Raw genomic sequence first — 21867 nt, forward strand, 5'->3', positions numbered from 1 at the left:
ACGTTGGAAATGGAACTTATCTTGAATTACAAGCAGACGAAAATGAAGCTAACGTAAACAAAGCCAAACTTCAAAAAGAGTGTGTGACGATACCAACGAATCAGTGTTGAGTTGACTCTTAATTTTGACAATAATTCATATGTTATTTAATCAGTGTAGATAATTAAAGTTTCTATAAAATGGAAGAAGATAAAGTATTTACTTTTCGAGACGTCAAACCAACTCCAGATATATACCATACATATGACAGTTCACTAAAGGGAAATAATGCACCGGCGATTGTTTTAGATCACGGTAACATTTCCATAATTAAGTTGGATTGTAATGAATTTATCAATTTCTTAATCAAATCAAGGGTCGTACCAATGCCGTGTTGGGTGGGCTGTGGACCCAAATCCAAGACTAACCTTTAGGAACTTGATGGCTAAACTAAGAAAGGAGAAGGGGAAATCGGTAAACTGGATAACCAAACCAACTCTTGACTTGGCTAAATATTTCCCTTTTCTTTGTAATTTAGGATATAGAAATTTTGGTTGGAAATGACATAGCAAATTTCGAGGCTGTCCGTTTTCAACTAAAATCTCCCTTTGACCGAGATGTCATTACTCAGATAGATACTGTGGAAACAGTTTTTGATTATGCATTTTCACATTTGGGGATTGATACTGAAGGCTCAATCAATCACCCTGTTGTTTTAACTGAAGCTGTATGCAATCCATCACCAGCAAGGCAGTTTATGAATGAACTCTTATTTGAGTGCTATCAAGTACCAGCTGTCTCTGTGGGAATAGATGCTCTTTTCAGCCTACAACATAACTTTTCTAAACCATGTGTTGAACTTCCTACGTCTCTTGTTGTTCGTCTCGGGTATCAGACAACGCATATCCTACCGGTGATAGGTATAAACAAATGAAAAAAAAAAAAAATTCTTACTGTTATTCCCAATTCAATATTATTATTTTTTTTAGGCGGTAAATGTGATCCACAAGGAATTCGTAGAATAAATTTGGGTGGACTACAAATGATTTCCTATTTGCATCGCTTGCTACAGTTAAAATATCCTTCTCACTTATCTTCTGCAACATTTAGTCGAGCAGAGGTATTTCATTTCATAACGATTCTATTTATCAATGACTTATGGTAGTTAAAAAACAATTAGGAGCTTATACATAACTATGGATACATAGCAGAAGATTATCTCAAAGAACTGAGCAAATGGGCTGACGGGGATTTTTACGACGAAAATGTCCGAAAAATCCAATTGCCGTTTATCCCAGCTCCTACGGCTGCTGAAACCAGTTTGAATTTAGAACAACAGCAACAGCGTAGAAAAGAGAATGTGAAAAGACTGGTCGAAATTAACGCCAAGAAACGCGAGGAGAGGGTAATATTGCCGATGATCTCATAATACAAAAATTACTTAAAAACCGTTTTCCCAAACAGTTGGCATCAGACGAAGAGCGTTTGGAGACGCTTCAGATTATTCAACATCAATTGGCAGAAGTCGATGATGGATTGGCTGTAAAACTATTGAGGCAAGCTGAAATTACAGACGAGCATCATTTAGAGCAAGAAATTCAGAATATACAGGATCGCGTTTCAAGAACGCGACAAAAAATGGCTGCAGCTGCAGTAAATCCTAATGAGGTAATTGACTAATTGCCGATCGTTTAACATGTTATTAATTTTTTCTACGAAATGGCATTCCAAAATGTTTATAAGGAAGGAGAACCCAAGAAGCCCACTGAGACGGCAGAGTTCCAAGAATGGTTAGAAGGAATCCGCAAACAGAGGTAATAATTAATTTGAATTTCACTAGCATATATAACTTTAATTTGAATTGTCGAATCCATTTGTAGAACAGAGATCCTTTCCAGAAGAAGAGAAAGACAGCAGCGTCGTCAAGAACTCACGAAAAGAAAATCTGCAGCTGCCCAAGAGAGGATGCGCATATTAAGTATGCTCGCAAAAAGTGGTAGCAGTGGACCGGGCAAGAAAAAAGAAGATACGTTTGGTATGAAAGATGAAGATTGGGATATATATAAAGCAGTCAGCAAAGTAAGTGGAATTATCGCTGCATGATCACTTCAAAAGACTCATCATTCAATTAATTCAATTGATCAGGATGGGGGAGGATCCGACAGCGAGGCTGAACAGGAGAAACTGAATGACCTCGAATCAGCCTTGAAGCGTTACGACCCGAATTTCAAGAACTACAGTGGAACTTCTTCGAGCACTGGTGAAGGCAGTTCAGGTGGTTTTGTTCCCACGGCTGAATATTATCAACTTCACATAGGCACCGAACGTATTCGAGCTCCTGAGCTTTTCTTTCAACCCAGCTTTATCGGGTATGCTTACAAATTTTTTTAACATCTCAAAGGAAATAATATTAATGACAGTTTTTTTGTTTTTTTTTTTTTAGCTCCCACCAAGCTGGCATTTCGGAAACGATAGACTATGTCGTAAAACTTTATGATCCTGCTACTCAACTGCAGCTGGTTAGCAACGTTTTTGTAACTGGTGGTTGTGCCAATATTCCTGGTAATTGTACCTTAAATTTTAAATTATGATCTTAATCCTATTAGTAAGTGGTGATATTTATTAGGTCTAGTACCAAGACTACAAAAGGATCTCCTATCTATGCGTCCTTTCGAATCTCCTTTCAATGTCAATATAGCGGCCGACCCAGCAGGAGATTCTTGGAAGGGTGCTCGTGAATTCGGTAAAGTAGCTCCTCCTTCCGCTTACCTTTCTCGATCTGAATATCAAGAGTGCGGCCCGTACTACTTTACCGAACATCACGCATCAAATAAGAGATTCGCATTGATGAAACAGTAAATCTAAACTTTTTATAGAAGTTTCTATTGTGTAGATTTGCTGGAAGTACAAATTGAAATTTTCCACGTAAACTTTTTGATCGGCTTGAGAATGCATGTGAAATGTTGATTGAATAAGTCATTGAACCAATTTATTTCATTCAGCATTTCTACAGGATCAATTTCACGTGGCATTCATTGTCTACGCTCAAATCACAGGAATTATTGAGGGTAAGTTGAATAGTGAGAAAAGAGAAACAGTAAAATAACAACGGTCGATAGATGACAAAAACTAGTTCATAAACAACCCTTGAAAAAAAAAACACTGTACAAACAAGACCTACCAACAAAGGTTTCAATGAAATAGTGACCAAGAGACCATTATGACGTAAAACAAACCTGAATTTCTCAAACCGTGAGGCATCATTCTACTATTCAATCATGTCCGTTGGCAATGACAGGAATGTGGTGGCCTATTGTATCAAGATTTAGGCAACGGCAAGAACATCCAGTGACAGGACATTCACTGTGCTCGGCGAACCATTCTAGTAGGTGAGCACTGTGTCCTCCGTGTCGACATGTTTGGCACCAAAGAATCCACGAGGCGAACGGATGAGTTTTCTTGGAAGTCACCCCAGATACACCAGATGCTGCATTCACACTCGGTTTCTTGGAAATGTGCTCAGTAGGTCCTCCCCACGATGCTAGCGGGCTTCCGAGGTGCATCATGCAAACAGCGCAACGTGGCAAAGGATTCCGGCAATTCGGGCAGCCAGTTAACTGTAAGATACACTCAATGGTCAAATTCAGTTACCGGGTTACAACTCATATAATTTACCTTTGATTTCACGTTTGGGTTGCTCCGATTTAAAGGAAGCTTGCCTTTAGTACCAGAGAAAACTGAGATTCCTTTACCACAGTAGTTACAGGAAACATAGACTTGCTGTGGAGGTTTTTCGGCTCCAGAGGGATTGCCTTTGTAGAATTGCACGTCAAATTTTGCCCGTTGCGTCCATAACCTCCAACTATCAAGCAGAGATCGATAGCTGTTGACCCATTGTTGCATTCGCCCGTCTTTACTCACTTCAAGATTGGAAGCATGTAAACTGAGGAGACTGACTGTTTGAATATCACCTGATTTGTCCACATGACTCTGAAGCAGATTCAGTCCTTCACCTGACAAACCTGGAATGATGGTAATGAAAATGTATAAACTCCTAGTTTAGGTTGAAAAAAGTAGCTATTTTAACTTACCCGTTAAAAGCATCCCATCCAAATTTCCTTCTCTGGTCAACTGCCGATTAAGATGTTCAACATACTCACTTAGGTGAGTATCGGACAAGAAGCAACAAGCGAAACCCACTCGATCCCGAACAGTCATTCCTGTTTCGTTCTATTATTAAGACAAGCAAATATAAATGATTATAAATATCAAAGTGAATAAAATGGATGGCCCCATACCAAGACTGCTTCGTATTTTTCCGATGGACTGGTCAAAAAAGAAAATGCTGCTCGCAGATATGGATCATCCAGAGCAGTTTTATTCATATTGCATATTTCTTGCTGCCACAGCGTATCTCTATTATCGGTAAATCCTTGTAGAAGAAAAAAGGTAAAATGTTGGCAATTATACTAGAACTCAAACTCAAACTTACCGGCTAAGGCGAGGGCGACTAACTGATAAGACACTTGATTTTTCTGTACACCACTACGAGTCAAAATCTTTATGGCTTTACGAATCTTCATATGGAAAACAGCCAGGGCAGCGGCCCGAGAAACCTGTGCATCCGCTTGAAGCTTTTCTAGCAATGGTCCCAATATGGAATTTTCAGGATCGTACGGCCAACCACACAGACGCAATGCTTGGTTCCGTTCTTCACTCCTGAAATGCCGTAATTTTTTTGGTTTTGTAATAGGTAGTCCACTAATTTTTCTTCAAAAGATCTATTTACCTGTAGACGCAGACAGGTGAAATTTTTGCGGACTCCACACCATTCCAGGGAACGTGGAATACTTCTGATTTTAGAACTCCATCCGTATCCAAACGCAAAGCAGACCTTTCGAGAGTTTTTCCATCTTTAATATCAAATTATGTATTCCGATTTCGAGCTGACTTCCTTACCTAATACCCATAAAGTGAACTCCTAGCGGATTTCCTGATTGAGCCAACTTCCGGCAAGTATCGACCCAGGACCAGAGCTCCCTGGTCGTTACATCCTGCATTAATTCTGAATCAGGTTTGAAATCAGCTTCAAGTCCGTAACCTTCAACTGCCCGCTGGCGCATTGTTACCGAAACATCCCCGAACCTAAATTTGAAGTTTTCCATTTCAGAGAAGGTACTGGTGATCAGATTTAAATATGCAAAACCAAAATTCTTACCTGGTATAGACGGAATCAGTTTCATCGATGTACTGCAATATTTTTTTGCCGCAGTTCCATACAAGTTTACTCGATGGTGACCAATTAAGCGTGATTCTATCAACAACTATATGCTCCTGAAAAAAGGATAAATATGGTAACAAGTAACATCTATCATCAATATGTTTATTTGATAAAATACCCTAATATTAAGTGATGTTGTGGAATAAAGTAATCGATTCTCTTCGTTTAAATGCCACGCAAAAGAAGATATGGTTTCATTTTGCTGATCAGTCAAAATCAATCCACGTTCCAACGGAATGGGTTCCATTTCTTCTGCCGCTACACCGTTGGCATTTTGAATGTCGTACAGGGACAAAGAAGTGCTCTCTTTACACAAGACTCCCAGGAAACTGTGACTGTTGATTAAAAAAATTGAACATTAATTCAACAGCATTTTTTCCCATTCTATAATTTTGAGGAATTACTGAGTGGGGCACCAGGATATCTTGGAAACGGCCTTATTCTGTTGGAGTGAAAGAACAGGCTTCTCAAAATTTCTTACATCCCAAATGCATACGGCATTATCGCTATATGATGCAATTCTGTGATTAACAAAAGGATCCTGAATGATTGAAAATACTGCACGAGTATTTGTTGAACTTGTGTGCTTTGGTCCATCTGGGAAAGTAAATTAAAAGTGTTACTATTGTTAATGGTAAGAAATCATGCTGAACTTTTTTACCTCTTAAATCATACAGACGAAGTTGCTTGTTATTGACCCCAGCTGCCATTGTTTGTGAATGACTGAACCATGTTACAGAAGTAATTGTGTCTCCAAATGCTGATTCCAGAAAAGGTCTGTTACCATCACTCCCACCTTTAGTAACATCCCACAAGATCAATCCATGTTCAGATCTGTGTTTGTCAAACCCGGCTGCAAGGACATAAGGCTCAGCTAGACCCCATGCTAATGTGTTGCACTGTCTGTTATGTTTTGATGCATATTCTTTTCCATTTAAGGGGGAAGTTTCTCCAGAACCAAGTACTGATGTTAACATAACTCTTCCATTCATCTGGCCAATGGCAATAACTCCTTCAAGCTCTGGTACAGGGAGCCATGCCAGACATTTAGCAAATGATACATCTGTTAACGAACCTAGCTGGTAAGCCCTACTACTATTCGATATCTGAAAGCCTGAAATAGAAAATAAAATATAAACACATGACAATCATAAGGTAATATAGTTTTTTACTATGTGTCGAGGAAATGTCATCTCTAACGGAAGTATTTTTAACTTGATAGAGCGAAATATCACTCCCCCAAGTGATGAATTTGTCCTGGCTGTTAGGGGACCAAAATACTTCCAAACGTCCACCAGCCATTGGAAAATAGATCTTTTTTATTGTACGGAAAACACAAAATTTAAGGAATCAATGTCAACCAGGTGGAAGACGTGATAAAGGATTTAAAAATTGGAATTTTTCAACAATCGGTAAGTGGCGATGAGGGACGAACAATTGTTTACAACGCTAAGAGCCCTCTAGGTATAAATGAACGAATCACGTCTCGCACATAGGCATTTTTAGGCGCGTAAAAGGATTTTAGTTTCGCTTGGTGCGTGCGACCAAGTTAATTCTGCTATCGACCAGAACGAATCGGAAACTGCGAATTTGTATTCGGTATATTGTTTCGCAGTCACAGCAATATCCCAGGTGAATGGGTTCTTTATCTTTATTAAACGAACCTCTATAACTTTCTACGTAATTTTGTTTCCTTCTTCAGACAGTTCATTATTTGCTTCTCTTTATGCTGCGATAACCACATTCAATACTTGATTGTTGAAGAAATACTGTGAGAATTCTAGCGTCAAGACCAACTTTCATATTTGACTGCGCTAAATCCTCTTTTCACCGGTTAAACCACTAGAATTCGTATTTTCAAGAAGGCTGTACATTTTTAACCGCCAGGTGTCTCTTCTTTTTCCGCTATTTTTAGCAGGCTCTCTCGCCTCTTCGATCTCCTTTAGTATCCCGAGAACCGTTTTCCCATAGAGAACGACATCACTTCGTTGCTCTGTGAAAGACGCTCATCGATCCCACGCACGACAAACTACATCGTCAATCCACAGCTTTAAATACTTCTCAATATGGTACGTTCGTCCGTTTAATGTGCTTGGGTTACTTTGAGAATTGTGCGTGTAGGAATCCTTTGAAATGTCGTCATAATCCCCTTCGTACCATCTGTATTGCGTGTTAAATAACGCGATAGTTTGACCTCTAATTGTATTAGCGAAACTATCGGTTTTCTGCTGCGATTTTTCTTTTGCGACATCCAAAATAACCTAAAAATGGCTACCCCCCAAAGTCTCATTACCGGTCCGCGTTGTCGGTGTTCCCCCAGCATCTATCCATATGGTCGCCAGCTGAAATTTCTCGGATTTCCTGTTTGCTCTCCCCCCAATCAATAATGAATGTCCGGTGTTACGTTACATATGGCACTTAAAATTCTGTTAAATTTGATTGAAAAGGGAGGGATTTGCGAAGAGTTCCTCGTCTAATTCGGATTAATGACGTCACTTGATACAATGCAAGCACTAATCAAATTTGTTTGTTTCGACAGCGCGAATGTATCTCAATTCACGTTGGGCAAGCCGGAGTCCAGATCGGAAATGCCTGTTGGGGTAATAAATATAACGTAAACCGAAATTTAAAAGGAAATTTAATTTATTTTTATTTTTATTCATTAATTTAGAACTGTATTGCTTGGAACATGGGTAAGAATATTTTACAATGATTTCCATTATTGCGTACATCTCAATTTCGTTGATTTTTTCATGCAACATTAATTATGTAACCCATATAGAATTCAGCCTGATGGCCGTATGCCCTCAGATAAAACCATTGGTGGAAACGATGACTCGTTCAACACTTTCTTCTCTGAATGCGGTTCGGGCAAGCACGTCCCGAGAGCAATCTTTGTCGATTTAGAACCGACTGTGGTTGACGAAGTTCGCACTGGCACTTACCGCCAACTTTTCCATCCGGAACAGTTGATTACTGGAAAAGAAGATGCCGCCAACAATTACGCTCGAGGCCACTACACCATTGGAAAGGAAATTGTTGATTTGGTGCTTGATCGAGTGCGCAAACTGTCCGATCAATGCAGCGGTCTCCAAGGATTTCTTATCTTTCATTCATTTGGTGGAGGCACTGGCTCCGGATTTACTTCACTTTTAATGGAGCGACTTTCTGTCGATTTCGGCAAGAAGTCAAAATTGGAATTTGCCATTTATCCAGCACCTCAAGTCTCCACTGCCGTCGTCGAGCCATACAATTCGATCTTAACTACTCACACTACTCTGGAACATTCAGACTGCGCATTTATGGTCGACAACGAGGCCACTTACGATATCTGCCGTCGAAACTTGGATATCGAACGACCCAGCTACACCAACTTGAACCGATTAATTGGGCAGATTGTCTCGTCCATCACGGCATCTCTTCGTTTCGATGGAGCCCTTAACGTCGATCTTACAGAATTCCAGACCAATTTGGTCCCATATCCTCGTATCCACTTCCCGCTTGTTACCTATGCACCGGTCATTTCCGCAGAAAAAGCTTATCATGAGCAATTGACTGTCGGAGAGATTACTAGCTCCTGCTTCGAGCCGGCCAACCAGATGGTCAAATGTGATCCCCGTCATGGCAAATACATGGCGTGTTGCATGTTGTACCGCGGAGATGTCGTACCCAAGGACGTTAATGCCGCTATTGCCACCATCAAGACTAAGCGTTCCATTCAGTTCGTTGATTGGTGCCCAACTGGTTTCAAGGTACGGTCGCATTATAGTAATTACAGCAGTAGTCCATTGTAATCCATCTTGTTTCTTATTAGGTCGGTATCAATTACCAGCCCCCAACTGTCGTTCCTGGTGGTGATTTGGCCAAGGTTTCCCGTGCCGTTTGCATGTTGTCCAACACGACTGCCATCGCCGAGGCCTGGGCTCGTTTGGATCACAAGTTTGATCTGATGTATGCCAAGCGTGCGTTCGTCCATTGGTACGTCGGTGAGGGTATGGAGGAGGGAGAGTTCTCTGAGGCTCGTGAAGATTTGGCCGCTCTCGAAAAAGATTACGAGGAGGTATTGACTAATGTGTTTTTCATATTTAAATTACGTGGTTATTGTCATTTGCTTTCTCAAAAATTCCAGGTGGGATTGGATTCTGTTGAAGGCGAGGGCGAAGGCAACGACGAATATTAAACCAATTTATTACCTAAGGAAACATGGTTCCTTTTAACCTAGCTTCAGGTGTCTGATTAGTATTTTTCGTGTCTCCATATCTTCTTTTTAAAGCCTTTCGAGCAAATATGAAAATTCTGGTGTTGCATTTTCTTCTTGATCTTTATTTCTTATTTAGTAATTTTACACGCTAACCAAAAATTGAATTCTCCAAAGTATAGTGGCATTTGCGATTCAAAATTTATCGGATCTCTATCATGTCTTCCTTAAGAGCTGCCTTTGCAAAAAATGAAAAAAGAAGTAAACAAAATATAAAAGAATCACCATAGACATATATGTTTCAAACCTCTATGCATTCTACAAGGCAATTATTTCCTGGTCGTAGAAACCTTTTTTTTAAATATTCTTATTTTAAAGAAGTTTTTCATCACTATAATGGCAAAATCTGATAATAATATTTAACCGGATTATTGAACGAGTATTTGCCATGTCTCTTACAAAGCTTCGCAAGGAAAACGTTTTGGCGGTTTTGGCCTTGTTAAGCGTGAATTCAAAAAGTGACATTTTCTAACCGCCAGGTGACGCATAGGCTCTCCGTTTTCTTTATCGCAGTCTTTCCGTTACTCATATCAGTATCCCGAGACCCGTTTTCCACAGAGGACGACATTACTTCGTTGCTCAGTGATAAACGCTCGCTTTTGTTACCACTTTAATTAAAGTTAACTCGAATCCATTCCAAATCACTTCTGAAAATGGTATGTTAGTAAAACTTTATTTCCTTATTAATTCAAGTGCGATATGTTTATGTAACTAGCTATCTGTCGTATGAATGTTACGATTTATGTAACACGGATGCACTGATAATCCTATGAGATCATGTAGAGCCATTAATACGAGTTACGATAGCAAATTTGTCATTTTCTAGTGAGTTTTCCAAAAATTTGACTTTTAAAATGGCCCCCAAGTGCATGAAGCATGACCGCATGCCGGTCCCGCCCTTGGCGCCCTATGCATCATTGCAAATGGTCGCCGGTAGCGATTCAAACTTCCTGTCAGTTGGGGTGTCACAATGCATGTCCTTGATCTGATTTCCTTTGACACGTTATTCGGTGCTTACTGAACAATTATTTTGGAAAGGAAATATAATTATTGTGCCCAATGTGTTCGTCAAAATTTATTTTATTTTCGAAAGTTTAATGTAATCACATATTTTCCCCCTACAGCGCGAATGTATCTCAATCCACGTCGGACAAGCCGGAGTCCAAATCGGAAATGCCTGTTGGGGTGAGATGTCTAGACATGTTTTATGAAAGAAATAGTTTTTAACCCTCCCTTTCTGTTTTATTTTTCTTTAGAACTCTATTGCCTGGAGCATGGGTAAGATTAAATCTTATGTCTAGTCATTCATTTCCTCTAATTGCTTTATCTCTACGACAAATTAATCATTTAAAATTTTTAGAATTCAGCCTGATGGGCGTATGCCGTCAGACAAAGTTGCGGGAGCATCTGATGACTCGTTCAACACTTTCTTTTCGGAATGTGGATCGGGAAAGCACGTGCCAAGAGCAGTCTTTGTTGATTTGGAGCCGACTGTGGTTGACGAAGTTCGTACTGGCACTTACCGCCAACTTTTCCATCCCGAGCAGTTGATCACTGGCAAGGAAGATGCCGCCAACAACTACGCCCGTGGTCACTACACTATTGGCAAGGAAATCGTTGATGTTGTCCTAGACCGTGTCCGAAAGTTGTCCGATCAATGCACTGGTCTTCAAGGATTCCTCATTTTCCATTCCTTCGGTGGAGGAACTGGGTCTGGATTTACTTCTTTGTTGATGGAACGTCTATCAGTCGACTATGGTAAAAAATCCAAATTGGAGTTTGCCATCTACCCTGCTCCACAGGTGTCCACTGCGGTCGTTGAACCGTACAACTCGATTTTAACCACCCACACCACTCTGGAACATTCTGACTGCGCCTTCATGGTCGACAACGAAGCCATTTATGATATTTGCCGTCGAAACTTGGATATCGAACGACCCAGCTACACCAACTTGAACCGTCTGATTGGCCAGATCGTTTCTTCCATCACAGCTTCTCTTCGTTTCGATGGAGCCCTTAACGTTGATTTGACTGAATTCCAGACCAATTTGGTCCCGTACCCTCGTATCCATTTCCCACTTGTTACCTATGCTCCTGTCATCTCCGCCGAAAAAGCTTACCATGAGCAGATGACCGTTGGAGACATCACCAACGCTTGCTTCGAGCCAGCTAACCAGATGGTCAAATGCGATCCTCGTCATGGCAAATACATGGCTTGCTGCATGTTGTACCGTGGTGATGTCGTCCCCAAGGATGTCAATGCTGCTATTGCCACCATCAAGACCAAGCGTTCCATTCAATTCGTTGATTGGTGCCCAACTGGTTTCAAGGTTATTTAACATCTATACATTCCTATGAACATTTCAGTAATCTTGACATAATTTTCTTTTAGGTCGGTATCAATTACCAGCCCCCAACTGTCGTTCCTGGTGGTGATTTGGCCAAGGTTTCTCGTGCTGTTTGCATGTTGTCCAACACTACCGCTATTGCCGAGGCCTGGGCTCGTTTGGATCACAAATTTGATCTCATGTACGCCAAACGCGCTTTCGTCCACTGGTATGTTGGTGAGGGTATGGAGGAGGGAGAGTTCTCCGAGGCTCGTGAAGATTTGGCCGCCCTCGAGAAAGATTACGAAGAGGTGATAATTTTGATCACAGTTTTTTACAAGAGAAATATAATAACCCATTTTGCTTCTGTAATAGGTCGGAATGGATTCCGTCGAAGGTGAGGGAGAAGGCGGCGATGAATATTAATTAAAATATATACATTGAATATCGCCCAGAAACATATTCCATTTAATGTAGTGGCTACGTGTTTGTTGCTTGCTTCCATAATATTCATTTGCTCCTCAATTGCTCAATGTTGAGTTTATTTTACAAGCAAATAAAAATATTCGCACATTTAATATGGTATACTTCATTTGTCTTCTTTTCTTACAACGGGAACAAATAAGAAATAAATCGTGGTTAAAAAATATGAAAGAGATAATTCAGATTATAGTGATCATTTGATCAATGCTCTACTGCGCACATTTTTGAAAACGTTTTGTCATAAATACCGGAGGGGAAATATTTTCTAGGCACTTATTTGAAAGATATTCCGGCTATTCGTAAAATCGAAATAAATATTTTTTACGGTTAAGGTTCGTCCTCGAGGATTAATAAATGCAGGGCTTGTTTTTTTCTTTACATTCCGTAAAGAATTATATAACTTTCATCCAGACAATTTTCCTTCAGATCGATTGGAATTCTTGTCCAATTATGAAAAGTCAATAAAACAAACCTGCCAGCAGTGTTGACAAATAAAAGCTAGACTATATTTTTGGTATAATATAGTAATTCCCGCCATTTCTTTTAAAAACCATATCGAACTATCGGTTAAAATGCTGGTTTTCAAATTGTTATCTTATTCTCCATCTTTCAAGTCTAGACAATCGCCACCGCCAACGCCAACGGCCATCATCTTTCTGGAAGGTCGAGATTGATTTTTTCCCCACCAGGTGCTTGTCTGCGTGCTCTGTAGAGCCCAACGAGAGACGTGTCAGTATCCCGAGAACCGTTTTCCATAGAGGACGACATTACTTCGTTGCTCTGTGATAAACGCTCGATTCAACTTTCTTTCTCTCAGATTCTCAATTCAATCTCAGAACACTCCTCAAAATGGTACGTTAGTCATCATGACACATCTTACATTTATTTTCTTATTCCAAAACTATGTCGATGTTGAAATTTTCATGTGATTTGTTGAATACTTTTGCTGGAAATGAATTGGGGTTACCGATGGAATGTCGCTTCACACTAGACTTACGTAAATTCCCATTTTCGAACTGCGACTCTCAAAATTTTTGTGGGTAAAATGGCCTCCGAAGGCATGCCCAAATGCAGCACCATGACCGCATTGCCGGTCCCGCCCTAAGCATCATTGCAAATGGTCGCCATCCGAGATTTCTCTTAGTCTCCGGCTGCATCTTGAGTTTCATATTCTTAAGCCAAGTGAAGTTTCTGATTGTAGACTTTGTTCATCGTGTGGTTTATTTCGGATTTTCATATTTTGCTGGCGTCCGGTTTCTGTTCCTTAAAATTGAAAATTTATTTTCCACATTCCTGAACATGAATTTCATTAATTGCTTTTCTTTCTCAACAGCGCGAATGTATCTCAATCCACGTTGGACAGGCCGGAGTCCAGATTGGTAACGCTTGCTGGGGTAAGTTATCAAAGTTATATAAGTCATAAGAGACATTTTATTGATTTCCATTTTCTATGTATTTGTTTTATAGAATTGTATTGCTTGGAGCATGGGTAAGAATTTTTCCAAAGACATGTTTTAAAGTATATTCTATGTCTTGATTAAAAATTAACTGACGTGGTGTATTTAGAATTCAGCCTGATGGTCGTATGCCGTCCGATAAAGTTGCTGGTGGAATCGATGACTCTTTCAGCACTTTCTTTGCCGAATGCGGTTCAGGCAAACATGTCCCAAGAGCTATCTTCGTCGACTTGGAACCGACTGTGGTTGATGAGGTTCGCACTGGCACATACCGCTCTTTGTTCCACCCTGAGCAGTTGATTACCGGAAAGGAGGATGCAGCTAACAACTACGCTCGTGGTCATTACACCATCGGCAAGGAGATTGTCGATATTGTATTGGATCGTGTCCGCAAGTTGTCCGATCAATGCACCGGTCTTCAGGGCTTTCTCATTTTCCATTCTTTCGGTGGAGGCACTGGGTCTGGATTCGCCTCCCTGCTGATGGAGCGCTTGTCGGTAGACTACGGCAAGAAATCCAAACTGGAGTTTGCCATCTACCCTGCTCCACAGGTGTCCACTGCGGTCGTTGAACCGTACAACTCGATTTTAACCACCCATACTACTTTGGAACATTCCGACTGCGCTTTCATGGTCGACAATGAAGCTATTTATGATATCTGCCGTCGAAACTTGGATATCGAGCGACCCAGCTACACCAACTTGAACCGTCTGATTGGCCAGATCGTTTCTTCCATCACAGCTTCTCTTCGTTTCGATGGAGCCCTTAACGTTGATTTGACTGAATTCCAGACCAATTTGGTCCCGTACCCTCGTATCCATTTCCCACTTGTTACCTACGCCCCTGTCATCTCCGCCGAAAAAGCTTACCACGAGCAGAATTCCGTTGGAGACATCACCAACGCTTGCTTCGAGCCGGCCAACCAGATGGTGAAATGCGATCCCCGTCATGGAAAGTACATGGCTTGCTGCATGTTGTACCGCGGAGATGTCGTCCCCAAGGATGTCAATGCTGCTATTGCAACCATCAAGACCAAACGTTCCATTCAATTCGTTGATTGGTGCCCAACTGGTTTCAAGGTAGTCTTTTTATAGCATTTGCCCATAGGCTGGTTCTCATTGATTTCTTTCTCCTCGTTAGGTCGGTATCAATTACCAGCCCCCAACTGTCGTTCCTGGTGGTGATTTGGCCAAGGTTTCTCGTGCTGTTTGCATGTTGTCCAATACTACCGCCATCGCCGAGGCCTGGGCTCGTTTGGATCACAAATTTGATTTGATGTATGCCAAGCGTGCGTTCGTCCATTGGTACGTCGGTGAGGGTATGGAGGAGGGAGAGTTCTCTGAGGCTCGTGAAGATTTGGCCGCTCTCGAGAAGGATTACGAGGAGGTAAACAGTTTGATTAAGATTTACCCCACTAGATGATTTTATAATCTTTATTGTTTTGTAAAACAGGTCGGTATGGATTCCGTCGAAGGCGAGGGAGAAGGTGGCGATGAATATTAATTGAAAATTATCATTCCTTGTTAACCAAGAAAAACATGTACCCCTTTTATCTAGTGGCAGGTGCTTGTTGCTTGCTTTCTAGTGTTTCTCGTCTTAATTGCTCTATTTATTTAGAGCGTTTAAAGCCAATATGATACTTCTCGCGTTAAATCCTCTTGTCATGTTTTATTTCCAACGTCTTTTGGTCGGTTACTCAGCAATATTTTTCAGCTATGAAAAAGATAATTAAGAAATTTTCCATTAATGCAAGTATAAGCATACTTTGGAATATCTGGTTTCTGTGATATTAAAATCAGATGAATTTATTCTTATGATTAGGTATGTGGTTGGTAGAAAACGTAGTGGTCTTCAACATCTGTATGCGTCATGTTTTTGACAAACACACATGTGACCCCTTTACAGAACATCAATAAAACTGCCGCATAGTTTAAGTTGACTTGAAATGTCGTGAATGCCAACTGCATCATAAACGTAGCTGACAGCTGCATCAGCATCTGCTTGTTTAGTTCCACAGACATTCACCAATAAATGCAAAATATATGAGTAGGTTATTTATCCACTACCACAAGAAAAGAATATTGAATAAAATACGGCGAAACTTAAGATATAAATTTTAAAAAAATTATAATTCCCGCACGACATTAAAAAAAAATGAACGACAACGTCACTTCTGTCTGTCAAACGCAGGGGATAACGCGGAATTTGGAATAAAGAGAAGGTAGGGGAATGGGTTTATGGGTGCCCGGGCGGCCGGCATGTCTGCTAGACTCCGCCTACTTTTTACTTGATGTTACCAGCGTTGTCTGATCGGAGTGTTGTTGTGTCTCGCCCCGTTTTTTGGAGAATTTTTTCTGTTTCTTCTGGAGCCAAAATATGGCGTCGGATGGCAATGAGTACTTTTCGGTCGGAAGTCTAGTTTCGTGCAAAACATGCCATAATCAAGTGATCGAAGGCGAAGTCCTCGCCTTTGATCAACCTACCAAAATGCTGATTCTCAGTAAGTTTACCGGCTCTTTTAACTTAACCGATAACTCACGCTCTTGTCGGCTACTTGTCACGCTCATACTTTTTTTTTCCTTGGCACACGCTGTTTGTTTAACTATAAACTCGTTTTTCAAACTGTGCAACTCATTTTCTTCCTTCTTGTTGTTAGGAATATTTGAATTCAGTCTAATAATAGCCCTCTGCTCTTTTCAGAATCACCTTCTTCGTGTGGAAGACCCTCTGTCAACGATGCACATGTTGTAAATCTTGGGCAAGTGAGTGATGTTCAAGTAAAGAGAGAGGCAACTTCTTCTCCACCTCCCCATCCAGTTCAGAATGTCGAAAGAGTAAGTTTTAAATACTATTTACTTTTATCAAACATGCTATATACATCTTTTATCCTCGATTGGTAGCTGAAGAAAAGGGTGCGTATGGAAGTAGAAAGAAAACAACACATGATAACTGCCCTGGAGTCTGGTGTTTCTCCTGAAGGGCTTAAGCTGTTTAATGCTGTCAAACGAACGTGAGGATAACAGCAGGGAATCAGAGAAACAACATAATCTATTGTTTATAAAAATTAACTACAGGATTGAGGATGTTGCATGGGAAGGCAAAAACATTCGAGTCATGGATCAAGTGACAATTAGTCCCCCGTATCATCCAGAAAATGTCCAGGGCAATATGGAAAAGGCTGTGAACCATGTTAGAAAAATTGTGAGTGTCTGGGTTAATCACTACTAAACATCAAATAAGCTAAGATTTTATTTTCTTTTTATAGGTTGAAAAGTACATGAAAGACCATTCAGATACAAAAGGAGGAAGCAGTGAAAACAGTAATACATTAGCTTCTCCGTGAAATCAGGCGAAATATGGCCCCACTCTTTTCACGACGACCAGTACCATTTTCTCCATCCTGCTTCACCATCTTCTCAAAAATTCTAGATAATAAATAAATACAACAACTTCAAACAAGCAAAGAGAATGCTGGTTCTTCACAGCTGTAAAATACGTCCGATTAAAAAATACTTGATGATTTTCGGAGCGTGTAGTGGCGTATGAAATGGCGAGATGATATACAATGATAACTTCTTGTTTACTTTCATTGAGTTTTTATTTTAAGTACTTATATTGAGTGAAATTATTATTGCTGTAGCCAACTGATTTCAATTGGCCTTGGCAAATTGGATTTTGTGTGATACTGCATTTTTTGTTCTGATTTAGACCACTTTTCACTCGGCCAGTACAACTTAGTAATTTTTTATATTATTCGTTTTCTTATCGATCAATAAGCAAGTTTTCGAGTTCTCACTATTTTTATCTAAGTAAAATACTTCAACAAACACTTTATTGATAGTGATAGCTATTGCAATACTCAATTCCTTCTCATGAGATTACAATGTCACAGCTGACCGGGTTATATTTGATAAGTAAAGGTAATATTGATTTTGTCAATTGTTGATTCTTCTGAGATAACGCCAACCCGAATCATCATATTTATAACAAAATTAAAGATTTTTTTCTTTTATTTTAACTTTATTTCGATTGACTTGAAAACTGGTCGCTAGGTGGCATCGATGCTCATTCAATGCTCATTCAATTTTAATTTATTTTATAAATGTCAAGTTAGTGATTTTCTTTTTGAACTTGACAAATTCATTTCTGAACAAATGTATAAATTTTTTAATATCCTTAATAAGTAAATAGCATCAATTAAATTCAGATCCCATTATAAATCTGTGAACGAGGTAAAAACATGGCAGCTGTGTATCAAGTACTATCAATTTCAATCGCCGTCTCATTTACATATTTTGGCTGAAACCAGAGCTAATTGAGCGGGAATCAAAGTGATTCACAAGACATTTCAGTGATTAGTTTCATTAAACATTCGTTCTTGTTATCCTATATTTGTGTACTAAATTTGTGTGAATGTGAACTTACAGACTATTTTCGTGAATGCAGCCATCGAAATTCCATATGGTTTCAACGTGGGACAGTCTCTGTTCAAACTTTGATAAGTCCCGGTCTTTTTATTATTCTTGGTTTTCTGTGAAATCCTTTGTTTCCCTAGTCAAATGCTATGCGTTCATTGGTCATTCGTTAGTCACGTTTTTTTTCAAACTCGCCATTTTTGGATTTTTCACGAACAAGTTTCTTATTCCCACGTGTCCAAAGGCTTAGCTTGATAATAGCTTTAAACCTTTGACCAGCAAAAAGGACTTGAATAAGTTATTGAAAATCCCCATTTTTGATGATTAGAACGTACGTACGTATTATTCTATGTAAATTTCAGTCAGATCGTAAAAACAGATTAGGCCATTCGTTTGAAACTACAAAAACAAACGTGCGTGCCAGCGACTGAAATCGCTGGATTTCGCGTCACGTGTGATGCTGTAATCAACGAAATGGGTTCGTACATTAGTCGTTGTAGCATCTCTGGATGAGTCTATCAGCCGTTTGTATGTCAATAGACACTACGACACGTGTCACTAGCTGCTCACTTGTTGACTTGAGGAATTAGCCAGTAAATATTGAGCTGACAAGGGGCCTACGTCAGTCACGCGACCGGCACGCGACTCTAACCATTCTTGGCTCTCTATCACACAAGAGATGAGCTTGGCATCCACACCCCGGAACTGCAAAAGACTCTTGTGATAATAACCCCCCGCTGCTGAAAGTTTTGTCTGATTAGCTAAGTGGTGAGCTACTATGTAACTTACTCATCAACCGCATTGCTGGCCAACACTGTGCTGGCTGCTACAAGTTGTGCGTGCCAAAGTTTAAAATTCCCTCCTTTCGCTATTATGTCTTTCCCATTTCATGAAAATACCGATCGATATGTTGCGTCTGTAGGGGACTGTCAGGAACCATTCGAGCGGAATCTTTCCAATATTTTTGGTTTTGTTTCTCCCTTCCATAGTCTGAGGGGACTTTGTATCTTTTTTCTGTGTGCTGCTGTCTACGTCGTACTGTGCACTATAGAGCTATAGGGGAGTCGGCACTCAACAAAAGAATCATTGGAGCTGAAGACTGTATGCACCAACTTTGCCTAGCTGAAAGATCAACCGACGCCATGTTTTGTGTACATTTTACACTTGGGTCTTGGTACACTTTTTCTCGTCTCCATAGTTTCATTTGTTTACCTTCATGGGATTCAGGTCGCTTAATGAAATTAAAGGTTTTTCAGCTAATGAATTTTAATTGAATTTTCTAATGAATGAAACACACATGTAAATGAGATTCAACTTTTTTTTTATTGACTCGGATCAGAATTTCTGTTTTATTTACAATAGATCAAGTCGAGGGATTGTGGGAGGGTTTGATATAAAATCATTGGATCATTTTTTTTTCAGCAGCCCTGGGAGATTTGCATACAAAAGTGTCGAGAGAATGATATGAGAGAAAGGCCAAATAATTTGTGTGTGTGCGTTGACATTGCCGTTTGTTGTTTCTTTATACACACGGGAATTCGGGTGATAGCATGTCGTGATATCCCGAACTTGACGAGGAATCCGAGTAGTAACTGTCGACGGAGCATCCGGTGGAAGAATAGGGAAGGTGATACTCGTTGTACTGATTGTTTGACGTCGTCCAATTGGTCATTTGATGATTGGAAATGGCCGGAGTGGCCGGCAGCCACGTCTGTTGTTGTTGAATTTGAGGTGGTGGTTGTGGCTGGAACTGCTGGAAGTGGTCGGTTTTCTTGTTGGCCAGTTGATTGACGAAGACGTCGAAATAGTCGTTGGCCAGTTGACCTCCGCCCTCGCCGACGCTTCCGCTGCAGGAAGAGGATGAAGATGAAGACGACGAATCGAATGGAGGTAGAGCAGGTTCCACCGTCCGGCGATTGTTCCAGGGGATGACGGTATGGTCAGGAGCTGTTGTCGATGTGATGGAACTGCCTTGGTCGCTGATGCTGACCGTGACGTTGCCGACATTCACCTGGATGCTTCCGCCCGATGGATCGTGTCCTCCGACGAGATCCAAAGTCTGAGACAAGGCCCAGATGTAATTGTGCGCAAAGCGGAGAGTTTCGATTTTGGTCAGCTTGGTCTCCTCCGGAAAGGTGGGCAGGACAGTGCGGAGTCGATCCAGGGCGTGATTCAGCATGTGCATGCGGTTGCGTTCGCGGTCGTTGGCTTTGACTCGACGGGTCCGCTTGATCCGCATCACCTGGGTCGGACTGCGAGCCCTCACTCGCGATTTGCTGTAGCGCTTCTTGCGGATCTGCTGTTGCGGATCGTCTTCCATTGCGGCCGGAACAGTTTTCGACGATTTGCGACGCGGTTTCGTGTTTGAATTGACTTCGTTCAACAGTTGAACCAAATCAACATTTTCGTACGACATTTTTAAAAAGGAAATTGATGGAATTCAAAACAAACTGGTTCAGTTTTCAAGTTGATTTGCTCTGCTAGTAGACTCGATCCGGATGGATGGAGGCTTGCAACTGAGCCGGTGGACGCTCACCGACCTCGCCTTTAAACCTCTGCGCCCAACAAAGGTCAGGTTGCCGGAGCCCAGGACTGGAGCGCCCGTCTATTGATGGAAAACTCCTCCCACTCTTGGGGTTTTGGGTCCAGCTCTTGCTATATGGTCTACACGATGGGCGGAGCTGACGATTAACTCTGTCTCTCCCCCAATTGGTCTTTCTTTTCCTTCGTTTCTCCGACGTCTAATTTTCCCATTTTTTTCCTTCTCTCTCTCATTCTGGTTAAAGAGCTCTTTTCATTTGATCCGCACAGAGGAGGAGGAAAAAAATAAACCTCGCTCAACCTTTATATATACATTTGTGATCAACTTCAAACACACGATGAATAATCGTTTTTTTTTTTTCGTTGGCTTCTCTTTTGATCCAAGAACTATATACATGCATCCCCCGCTCTCTTTTGTCCATGTCGCCACTCGACTTTTCTCTTGTGCAGTTGCTCTCTCGACTCTTGTTCATCCGCCACTTTTCTCTTTTTATCGAAAAGTAATTTGATTTTTCGGTACTACTGTGTGTGCTGCCGCCCGTTTGGTCAGCTCCCCTTTGCAATTTTTGTCATTTAACGAAACGAAATGAGTTTTAGACGTAATTGATTCAACTACTGTACGTGGAGTATCCGCCGCTCCACAGGGGACTGAATTCCGTCATCATTTGGGTGATTGTGTTTTTTAATAATTGGGAATTATCGCAGGGAGGTCGGCTTTAAATGATCGTGTGAATGGAAAAATTCTTTGACACGATGAATGCTAATGTTAGAGGGGAGACTATGGGACCCGATTTGCATATCCTAGCTCTATTCATAGCTCCTCCAGTGCTCCGAGTCATTACGTATGTCGACTGTGTCTCAATCTTTAAAAAAAAAAAAGCCAATGCGAAACAAAACAGCCCAAAAGAAACTTGAAATTGTCATCATGTACGTTCCTTTGTATATATAGTCATACGGCTATGTGTAAGCTGAACAGAGCGCGTACATAAATGTCAACCCTCTTAACAGCTGCGCAGCTGGCCTCTTAATTGACGTCCTAGGTTCTTTGAATCTTTTGTACTATCGCAGTTTACCCTTTTGGTTATCAACGAGGAATCATCGTAGATGTATTTTTTTCCAAAATTTA

General features: G+C 40.7%; 7 protein-coding genes across 9 annotated transcripts; 5 read left to right on the forward strand and 2 right to left on the reverse strand.

Moving 5' to 3' along the window:
- Positions 1-67: 67 nt before the first annotated feature.
- LOC124311018 (actin-related protein 5-like) lies at positions 68-3387 on the forward strand. Of its 3 annotated transcripts, none has more exons than XM_046775260.1 (12): positions 68-294; positions 356-453; positions 518-899; positions 969-1099; positions 1160-1384; positions 1444-1647; positions 1723-1793; positions 1860-2058; positions 2125-2348; positions 2423-2541; positions 2606-2722; positions 2982-3108. In XM_046775260.1, exons 1-12 carry the CDS (start codon positions 180-182, stop codon positions 3083-3085), a joined length of 1989 nt encoding a protein of 662 aa, XP_046631216.1. In that variant the 5' UTR covers positions 68-179; the 3' UTR covers positions 3086-3108. The 3 variants fall into 3 exon arrangements, with proteins under 3 accessions (XP_046631216.1, XP_046631217.1, XP_046631215.1); XM_046775261.1 differs by lacking the exon at positions 2982-3108 and adding an exon at positions 3303-3387 and having other exon boundaries at positions 69-294; XM_046775259.1 differs by lacking the exon at positions 2982-3108 and having other exon boundaries at positions 69-294; positions 2606-2909.
- Positions 2952-6719, reverse strand: LOC124310932 (GATOR complex protein MIOS-A-like). The gene is made up of 12 exons (XM_046775101.1): positions 6433-6719; positions 5922-6374; positions 5665-5857; positions 5379-5595; positions 5198-5313; positions 4939-5124; positions 4769-4873; positions 4472-4698; positions 4278-4411; positions 4071-4209; positions 3655-4001; positions 2952-3596 (listed from the first exon to the last, which is right to left on the reverse strand). The coding sequence occupies exons 1-12, from the start codon at positions 6560-6562 to the stop codon at positions 3252-3254; spliced, it is 2592 nt and encodes an 863-aa protein (XP_046631057.1). The 5' UTR covers positions 6563-6719; the 3' UTR covers positions 2952-3251.
- A 469-nt stretch (positions 6720-7188) lies between these two features.
- On the forward strand, positions 7189-9567 carry LOC124311181 (tubulin alpha-1 chain-like). Its single transcript, XM_046775549.1, has 6 exons — positions 7189-7329; positions 7800-7860; positions 7932-7953; positions 8043-9012; positions 9075-9320; positions 9390-9567. Exons 1-6 carry the CDS (start codon positions 7327-7329, stop codon positions 9438-9440), a joined length of 1353 nt encoding a protein of 450 aa, XP_046631505.1. The 5' UTR covers positions 7189-7326; the 3' UTR covers positions 9441-9567.
- Positions 9568-10020: 453 nt separating this feature from the next.
- Positions 10021-12423, forward strand: LOC124311180 (tubulin alpha-1 chain-like). Its single transcript, XM_046775548.1, has 6 exons — positions 10021-10174; positions 10643-10703; positions 10775-10796; positions 10879-11848; positions 11911-12156; positions 12221-12423. Exons 1-6 carry the CDS (start codon positions 10172-10174, stop codon positions 12269-12271), a joined length of 1353 nt encoding a protein of 450 aa, XP_046631504.1. The 5' UTR covers positions 10021-10171; the 3' UTR covers positions 12272-12423.
- Positions 12424-13025: 602 nt separating this feature from the next.
- LOC124311179 (tubulin alpha chain, testis-specific-like) lies at positions 13026-15438 on the forward strand. Its single transcript, XM_046775547.1, has 6 exons — positions 13026-13180; positions 13662-13722; positions 13796-13817; positions 13895-14864; positions 14926-15171; positions 15238-15438. Exons 1-6 carry the CDS (start codon positions 13178-13180, stop codon positions 15286-15288), a joined length of 1353 nt encoding a protein of 450 aa, XP_046631503.1. The 5' UTR covers positions 13026-13177; the 3' UTR covers positions 15289-15438.
- Positions 15439-16082: 644 nt separating this feature from the next.
- On the forward strand, positions 16083-17368 carry LOC124311438 (protein LSM12 homolog A-like). Its single transcript, XM_046775932.1, has 5 exons — positions 16083-16285; positions 16486-16619; positions 16686-16795; positions 16860-16986; positions 17051-17368. Exons 1-5 carry the CDS (start codon positions 16162-16164, stop codon positions 17126-17128), a joined length of 573 nt encoding a protein of 190 aa, XP_046631888.1. The 5' UTR covers positions 16083-16161; the 3' UTR covers positions 17129-17368.
- A 2167-nt stretch (positions 17369-19535) lies between these two features.
- LOC124311327 (neurogenin-2-like) lies at positions 19536-20703 on the reverse strand. The gene has a single exon (XM_046775772.1). The coding sequence runs from the start codon at positions 20614-20616 to the stop codon at positions 19723-19725; it is 894 nt and encodes a 297-aa protein (XP_046631728.1). The 5' UTR covers positions 20617-20703; the 3' UTR covers positions 19536-19722.
- Between the last annotated feature and the right edge of the window lie 1164 nt (positions 20704-21867).

Source organism: Daphnia pulicaria, chromosome 8 (genome assembly GCF_021234035.1).
Source record: "Daphnia pulicaria isolate SC F1-1A chromosome 8, SC_F0-13Bv2, whole genome shotgun sequence".
Lineage (NCBI taxonomy): Eukaryota > Metazoa > Arthropoda > Branchiopoda > Diplostraca > Daphniidae > Daphnia > Daphnia pulicaria.